Source organism: Molossus molossus, unplaced genomic scaffold (genome assembly GCF_014108415.1).
Source record: "Molossus molossus isolate mMolMol1 unplaced genomic scaffold, mMolMol1.p scaffold_m16_p_16, whole genome shotgun sequence".
Lineage (NCBI taxonomy): Eukaryota > Metazoa > Chordata > Mammalia > Chiroptera > Molossidae > Molossus > Molossus molossus.
In genome coordinates this window covers 59,834,400-59,843,371 of record NW_023425351.1, presented here as the reverse complement: position 1 = coordinate 59,843,371, position 8,972 = coordinate 59,834,400, and the positions used below count along the sequence as shown (strand labels likewise).

The 8,972-nt window shown below is 48.3% G+C and overlaps 1 protein-coding gene across 1 annotated transcript; it reads right to left on the bottom strand.

Moving 5' to 3' along the window:
• Nucleotides 1-1,372: 1,372 nt before the first annotated feature.
• On the bottom strand, nucleotides 1,373-8,440 carry CCN3 (cellular communication network factor 3). The gene is made up of 5 exons (XM_036263844.1): nucleotides 8,375-8,440; nucleotides 8,020-8,245; nucleotides 6,502-6,756; nucleotides 4,858-5,072; nucleotides 1,373-1,832 (listed from the first exon to the last, which is right to left on the bottom strand). The coding sequence occupies exons 1-5, from the start codon at nucleotides 8,438-8,440 to the stop codon at nucleotides 1,539-1,541; spliced, it is 1,056 nt and encodes a 351-aa protein (XP_036119737.1). The 3' UTR covers nucleotides 1,373-1,538.
• Nucleotides 8,441-8,972: the final 532 nt, after the last annotated feature.

Below are 8,972 nucleotides of genomic sequence, written 5' to 3'. Positions count from 1 at the left end.
GTTTTGATTGGTCCAACAAGAAATTCAATTTTTAACATACAGCAGTATCTAGCAGATTGCCCAGAAAAAGAAGATCAGGGCTTGTGTTGTTGGTTTGAATAAACATCGTGGAGAATAGAGGCTTTGGCAGTAGAGATCACCTAACTCAGGAAGAGACGTGGTCTGTGTCCCTCATGATAAGAAGCTGTGAGTTCATCTAAATGTACCCACTTTACTTTCAGTGCTTGGTGTCTGATTTAAGTAGTCCATCTTAATTTTATTTATATGTATATTTTCAATATGTGCAAAGTAACAGCAAAGTCACACTCTGATAAGATCATGTTTATTTAGTGCTTTCTGACCGAGTAGAGAAAGTAAAAAGAATATTTAAAAAAACGTATAATTTATATTTACATAAATACTTTGAAGGAGAAATGGTGAACCCATCTGGTGACATTAGGAGAGTGTATACGGTTGGGTTGGCAGCCTATCTTCCAGCCTGACCAATGAGATAGACGGATGTATACGCACACATCTGGTTTGTGAGTTTGCATCATTAGGGCCTGAGGGTACGTTACGGGCAGGTCTATGATGCGTTCTAAGCTCCTCTCAAATCTGTGTTACCATGCCAGCCCACTTAGGTCAGTGTTATTGTTTTGTTTTAAAATTTCACTACAGGCACATTTGAAAGTCATCCAAGGTGATCATCAGGTGCTTTGGGCCTCAGTTTCCTCATCAGTGAGATGAGAGGGTCTCTGCTGACCGGCTCTGCTTCTTCGGAACTAGAGCACCAGTGAGCCAGCAGCCACAGCAAGTGTCTGGGGGCTGGTAGGGTGCAGTCATCGTCATCTCTATCAGGGGACTTTTCTGCTCAGCTTCTTTCTATTGGAAAGGAGTCAATTTGTCTGAAATGGAGCAGGTTTATGCCACCAGTCTGCTCCCTTAGTTAACTGTGACATCGTATTACTGCAGATACAGCTCGTTGTGTAGTGTACAACTAAACACAAAACCAATAGTCTCTGGAGTTCACGTTGAACAGCTCTGTGTTCCTCGGATCTTGGACTTGGAAGTTCAGCGTCAAGGAGCTCAACAGAGACCCCTCAAGTCAAACCTCAGTCTACGGTGAAAGATTTGTGATGACATGGTCAGTATGATGCTGGGATTCCCTGTGTCATTCCTTACAGTGACATTTCCTTGAAATTGCACTAACATATAACAAAAGTAGATGAGTGTAATGCGATGCCGTCTACACAGTAAAACCTATATCTGACTTCTTAATTGATAGAAATGTCCATTTGCAGTAAACACCATAGAACAGTAAGTCATCCCTAAGCACTATCCTGAGCTTACCTTGATTCCAAGTTTACAGTTAATCATATCTTTCATTAAAAAAAAAAAAAAAAAAAAGACAGCTATAACTGACCTCATATGACCACAGAAAATACATACGACTCAGGGGTGAAATCATAATTCTCGTCATTTTCCTTATATGCTTTGGATGATGGGTCACGCAGTAGCTACAGTTTGCTGCTGTAGGTGAGCTTCTCCAGGGACCCACGTTACATCTTCCCCCTGCTGGTGTTAGGCTTTAACTCTTGGAGGAAAGCCTCGCTGTGAGGACAGTTGTTGTGACAGGTGCAGGTCCCGATGACCATCACTGGTTTCTTGATGATCTGCCCGGGGGAGCACTGGAACTCCACCTGGATGGTTTTGGTGTTGTGGGGGGTGCAGCACCGGCCGTCGCTGCAGACCCCACAGTACCTGGGCTTGTAGGTGTGCAGGCTCGTGCAGTTCTTGAACTGCAGGTGGATGGCTTTGAGGGACTTCGTGGTGCGGAGACACTTTTTTCCTTTCTAAGAAAGAAGAAAAGGAGTAATGCATGGGTGGCTACTGCTCCTCCCAGGGACTATTTTAGGCTAGTTGCCTGCCCAATATCCACTGCTCTTCCTTCTTTGCTAACAGAACATTAATTTGTTTCGGCAGCATGGTCAGCTAAAGGTATTTGCTCCTCCAGAATATCTGGGAGCTTGGGACAGCCTCGTGACAAAGTTCTGGCCAGTGATGCATAAGCCAAGGGATTCTGGGAAATCCTCTGCCCTTCAGACAGGTACAGTTCTTGACTGCTTCCTGCATTCATTTTCCTTCTTGCCTGGAATGTAGACACCATGCCTAATCTGGCATAGCCATCCGTCTTTTGATCTCGGTAAAACATGAGGGTAAAAGCATACGTGGGATAAAGAAACCTAAACTTTTAAGCCACTGTGACAGAGTTTGGTGGTGTTTTTAGCCAAGTGCATTCCTAGATGTTACAAAGTGAAAGAGAATGAATCTGGCCCCCTTGCAAGCCTCCTAATGTTTCAAATATGTTTCAAACATTAACTCACGCAACGTTATCAACCCCATTCACTGCTGTGAGGAACAGCTGTTCACGTAAAGAATCGCTGCCCCAGTTTTATAGATAAATAAATGAAACCTCAAAGGGCTGAAGTGATTGAAAACATCTAGTAATTGAACGTGTCTGCTGCAATGCCCATTTCTGCTACTGTACCACAACCTTACGAAAGTCCAAAACAATGACATTTAAGGTTATTTGCCATGAAGGCAAAGTAAGTGGGGGAATTTATTGAATATTCCATTAGTAGTGGTTGATGAGGATCCCCAGCATTGATAGTTCATCAAGGAATAGACCATATGTTTATTTCCCACTGGGATTTCTTCACCTACTAATTTGCCACAGTTCCTGCTGCTCGTGACCTTCCTGGGCACAGGCTGCAGCTTGTGGGCGAGGAGACCGGGAATTCCCTAAAACCAGCGGTTCTCAGACTTCAGTGCACGGCCAAGTCGTCAGGAGGTTTTGCAAAAACACAGATTGTTGGGCCTTAAATCCAGGGTTTCTGATTCAGGAGGTCTGATGTGGGCCCCAGTAAACTGCATTCTAACACATTCTGAGATGCGGCTGCTGGTCTGGGGACCACACTTTGAGAAGTACTGTCTGACATTTAAGAATCTCTCAATTAGAAAGTATTAATGGCCCTGGCCGGTTTGGCTCAGCAGTTAGAGCGTCGACCTGCGGACCAGAGTCCCGGGTTCAGTTCCCACTAAGGGCACGTACCTCGGATGCCGTTTGTCCCCATGTGGGTGGCGACCACTCTCTCACATAGATGTTTCTCTCTCTCTTTTCCTTCCTTTCTCCCTCCCGCTCTATCTGAAGATAAATGCAAAAATGTCCTTGGGTGAGGATAAAAAAAAAAAAGAAATAATTATTTATGTATTTTCCTAGATTCCAAAAAAATTTCTAGAACCTTTATGAAATATATATACCATGAATAAATATTTTAAACATAATATCTCCCAATATTAAACTGGATACAAGAAAAAAATATAAATTTTGGTTAAAGAAACAAACAAACAAAAAGCAAAATTTTAGAGGCATGATCTGGAAAAACCTTATTTAATAAAGAAGTTACTGTGTCTTTGACAATATTTAAGGGTTTCTTATTTCTTCCTTTTTCATATTTAATATTTAGTGTATATTCTTGTCAACAGCCACATCCCTTTGTGTGTGTGCATGTGTGTGCACGCTCGTGTGAGAGAGAGAGAGAGAGAGAAAGAGAGCGAGCGAGCTAGAGAAACAGAGACAGAGAGAGACTGCTTTGTGCATGACCATGTTACAGGTATGTTAGAATTCCCTTACATGTAGGGAGGTGCATATAATTTTAGGGATAAAGTGTTTCTGGGTGTTCTTTCTAAATCTATGAAAGAAACATAGTTAGGATGGACCTCAAAAAGTCATACAGCTCGGCAGCGATATAATGAATGTAACTACTGGAGACTCTTACTTAGCAATAAGCAGGAACTTTAAGCGATGATGCCTAGTGTGAACAGAGCAATCTGTGTCCAGCACTTTGCTAATTCATCCGATTTAATCCTCATGACACCGTTGAGGTAGGTACTGTCAATGACCCTATTATGTGGGGGACAGAACTGAGGCTTAGAGGTCAAGACAATTGCCCCAGATCCCGCAGCTGGATTGCGTGGGAAGCCGGGATTTAACGCCGGGCTGGCTGGCTCCACAGACATGCAGACGTTTCATTGCACGGCACGGCTTTGTTTACGTTTGTACAAGGTCCATCTAGCAGTTTAATTTTGGGGTTTGTATGTTATCTAGGGTTCTGGTAACAAGGCCTGTGATGTCTCAGGAACCAGGCCAAGCTTCTGACCTGCATGCCTTATACTCAGCGGTAACACACTGAGTTGATATAATACCAGCAAAAAAGCAAAGAAATGCGCTATTTTGTTTGGCATATATAGGGTTACACTGGCAAATGCCCTGGTCCCACCGAGCTTTTAAAATACTGAACATAATTCCCAGACAGCCATCCATTTCTTCCTCAACAATGTCTCATCGAGCACACACTGTGGACCAGGTGGGGTGCTGGGACTGAGGGGTGAAGAAGGCAGATGTAATTCCCCCTCTGTTGCTTACTCCAGGTTGAACCCGAGGGGTGACGGGGACTGAGGTCAGAAGTGACCTCCGAAAATCATCTACGCTTGGCAATGGACTAGCCAGTTTTTCCGGGAATGGAATGAGATGCGCCATCCCCTTCTCAATTGGGGACATGATGCTAATTGTCCAGCCCTTCCCTCTTTACCTGTGAGCCTGCTGTGAGTTGCTTGGGATGTTTCAATACATTAAAGAGAGAGAGAGAGAGAGAGAGAAAGAAGAAGAAGTTACACTTACTCAGGAACCTCTCTGCCTTGTCCTTGGGGTTAACTCCCAGCCGGAGCTGACCTCTAGTCACTACAGTCACTGTGCTTTTCCTAAAGCCCCGGCCCTGGCTGCCTCCTCGGTGATGGGGGCCACCTCCAGGCTCCTACCTTGTCTGTCGGTTGCCTGTGCTCCTGTTCGCAGGGCCGCACCATGCAGAGCCGAGTCCGCTTCACCATCTCGCACTGCGGATTCCTGTTGGTGACCTGGGTGGACAAGCCCATGCCACAGCTCTTGGAACACGCGCTCCACTCTGTGGTCTGTTCAATGCAGTTGATGCTTGAGTCGGAGACTGCAACCCCCAGGGTGGTTTCTGTCCTGTAGGCTGTGATGAACACAAAGAAAGACAACCAGGTGGAGTGAAACGTGGGGATCACGAAGTGGTCCTGTCCACCATTGTTAGAAAGAAGGTCTCAGCCAATCCTGTACCTCCTAAACCACAGGTGTTCTCAGGGACAGAATGGATCACTGGATTTATAAACCCCAAACAGGTGGCACAAGCCCGGCATGTTGTAGGACTTCAGGAAATCCTTGTGGAATGACTGTTTAACTTGTCCTTAAGAAGCTTAGGGCCCTGGCCAGGTGGCTCAGCTGGTTGGAGTGTCTTCCCATACACCCAAAGGTTGTGGGTTCGATTCCTGATCAGGGCATGTACGGCAGACAACCAATCGATGTTTTTCTCTCACATTGATGTTCCTCTCTCTCTCTCTCTCCACTTTCCTCTCTCCATAAAATCAATAAAAAATATCCTTGGGTGAGGATTTTTTTTTTTTTTAAAGAAGCTTAGGATAACCTGTCTTTAAGAAGTCTAGAAATTTTAAGAATATAGAACAGTTTAGGATCCACAACCACTCCATAAACTACTGTGTTTTCAGTATGTGATTTTGAAAAAAGAGCATGATAAAATTTTAAGTGAATGAGTACGTAGAACCAACCATCTCAAAACAGCGATGAAAGCAATACTTTGCCTTGGAAAGGTAGAACTGGTGACTTGGGTTATGGGAGACAGACACTTGGACTTTGATCACGAAAAGCTGTGTCCCAACACTTCGTGTCATGACTTGAGGCACATCTCCTCCTCTGCAGGGCAGCTTTGCTATCTGGAAGGCTAATAGTTTCTGACCTTGGAGACGCTGTAAGCTCTCCATACCACCAGTATATATAATCTGGCTGATTGATGGCTTCTAAAATATTCTCTCCTGGCTTGAGTGTCCCTCCCCACCCAAAACTAGTTCCTTTATAAGATGAAACAAAAAGAAAAGCAAAACAAAGATCCTGAAGTGTCACCTGAGCCTGCCTACAGCACCTGGAAAGGTGGCATTTCTCTGTGACGCCTGTCCAGTGACGAGTGGCATTCTTTAGGGAGGCTGGTCCCGAGAGCGCACAGGTAGTGTGCAGAATCCACAAAAGAAAGAGTGATTTTTTTTTTTTTTACTTGTGTCTTTGTCATGTGAATCAAGGTCAAGTGGGATGGACTCAATGGTAGTCCTGCAATAAAACAACATCAGGCCCACTGCTGAAAAGATCCACGGAGTTTGGCAGGTTCTCTAGGAGAAACTGTGTGCACTTCACTCACTTGGCTGGGACTCAGACCCGTGGTGTGTGGTCGCAGTGGGCAATCTGGAGTCCACAGCTGAGTGGCCAGAGTGGAGGCCAGCTTCTCACTGCAAACCCGACAGAGCACGCGAGACGCCTGCCCACATGCGTCCTGTGCTGGGACCTCCTTCCGGTACCCCGTTTCTCGAGTTTCTCACCTGGAAGGGCATGCAGGTCCCCTAAGGCCTCTGTGTCGTTTGCGTCACAGATCCACTTTTCGCAGCACTCCCCGGGCACTTCAACTTTTCTCGGAACCGGGCAGTCAGGTTGGGGTAGTAGCAGGTCCTCGTCACAGCGAGGCACACAGCCAATCTGCCCATCTTGGCAGGTGCACTGGTATTTGCAGCTGGGCTGAAAGGTCTCTCCGCTTTGGTAAATGACCCCGTCGAACACACAGTTATCTCCCTCTATGGCTAGAATATTGGGGAAGCGGGGCCGAGAGTTAAGGGGGAGAGAAAAACAAAATCATAATGCCTTGAGGGAGCTACATAAGGTGTGTTGCACATGTTCCAAAGCCTAAGTTGTTCACTGTCTAGTTGAAGGAGTCTGGTTTCTTACCCATCTCCAGCGGAGACACCCTCATGGACGCTACCAGAGAAAGAGGTGGTCTTTTATTTATTTTTTTAATGTAATCTCAGGCTGCAATATTAGAAATGTCCAAATTGGGGAGGGGGAGGGGACTGCATGCTGCAGGCTGTATAGATCAATAAGCACAGGCCATCTCAACCAACGTTCACTGAGCACCTACTGTGTGCCCGACCACAACTAGCTCTAGTTCCAAGTACAAGGTTCATTTCATACCAAGAGGCAGTGTTGTCGCTCATTTTATGGATGAGGAAAGAGGTGTACGACTGAGAAATGACGCTCCCAAGGTCCCCATAGCATGTTCCCAATGATACACTTATTTTCCCAGAAACACCTCAGATTTTCCTAATCCAGCAGCTTACAATTAAAAGAAGAAGAAGAAAAAGAAGAAAAACATACATGTTCTCCAAATAGGTTAACTGGTCAACCTGGGCAGAGAGAGTTAGAATTCTTTGGCATTCCAGCAGACAAAAAAATCATTACTAGCTGGGAGAATGAAGTAAAAGCCGATTCCAAAGGAGGCAGGGCGCGCCTCCAACTACACGGTGCACCACGTGGAAAACCGATGCCCAATTAATGAAGTTTCACCAGCCCGCACTGGCTGGCTGCCTGCATTTTATTCTATTCACAGCCCAGACAGGGGTTACATAGTCCTCCCTGGAGACCACGGGAGGCTTTGGCTCAAACAGGACAATTACAGGTGTGAAAACAAACCTGCTCGGCTGCACTTGGGGGAGATCCGAGCCAGTGAGTAAGCCCAAGCTTCCATCACCCCCAAACGCCCCCCTGGAAATGTCCAAGAGAAATTACCTCACTGGCCCTTAACTCTGCTCTGCTCCCCATCTATCTAGATTCTTCTCTAGGAAGGCAAGTGATTGAATGGTTCTCACCTCCAGCTTCGGGCGCTTCCCCCAACCCCCAGATATCCAGACCATGCCTGGCGCACAGTGAGTGCTCCATAAACATCACCTACCGCCTCCTCAGGATTGTTCCTATTAGAGCATCACCTCTGGGCAGGGGCAGGGGGAGGGAGGGAAGGGGGCAGCTCCCCCAGCCCAGCGAGAGGTGCAGCGGCGGAGGGGCAGGGTTACCCATGCAGATTCCCGTCTGGGCGCTGGGGTCCGCTCTGCGGTCGCAGAAGAGGCCGCGGCTCTCCTCGCAGGGCTCCCTCTCGGAGCAGCTGTCGCCTCGCTGGCGGGCACACACCAGGCAGCACGAGCAGTCGTCCAGCACCGCTCTCACCCCGGGGGCGCAGGTCGGCGGCGTCTTGGGGCACCGAGCTGGGCACGGGTCGGGGCAGCGTTGAGTCGCGGCGACCTGGGGGCGGGCGAGACAAGAAGGTGAACACCCTCAGCAGGGTCATCAAAGCAGAGTGACCCGGGGACCCAGCAGGGGCAGCCCAGAAAGGCTACGTAGCCAGAGGCACCTAAGGCGTGCGCCACTTACCTGTGCCAGGAGATGGAGGAGCAGGAAAGCCAGGCAAAGGCACTGCTTGGGCAGAGTGAGACTCATGCTCTGCACACTCAGCATGCTCAGGCTTTTCCCTCCCGCTTTTACAAAACGCGACTTTCTGCGCCGAGGATTGGCCCTGCGCACCTCGCTCCAGGTCCCGATCGCCTCTCCTCCCCGCGCCACCTCTGCAGGTTTTATAGTGCGCTCCAGGGACGCGCACAAGCCGGTTGGCTGCAGCGCAGGGAGGAGGGGGAATCGGCTGGGTGGGGAATGGAATGAACCCCGGGGTTGCCATGGCAATTGGCCGTGGGTGCTGCTCTCCTTAGGGCGCGGCACCGGGGCCTGCGAGTGCCTGTGTGTGGCGACTGGCCTGTCCCAGAGCACCGGGAGGGGCTGGGTGGAGTCCCCAGGCCAGGACCCAGGGCTGGGTCGAGCGCGTGGGAAGGAAACGCCCGTTTCCTCCTGGAAGCTGCTTTGCCTTCCCCCAGGACTAAGACACCGCCACTCCCCACCCACATCTCTGTCCTGGCAGCCCAAGCAGCACTGCAAACGCGGGGCTCTCCTAAAGGGGTGCCTGAAGTTTGGGGCCATT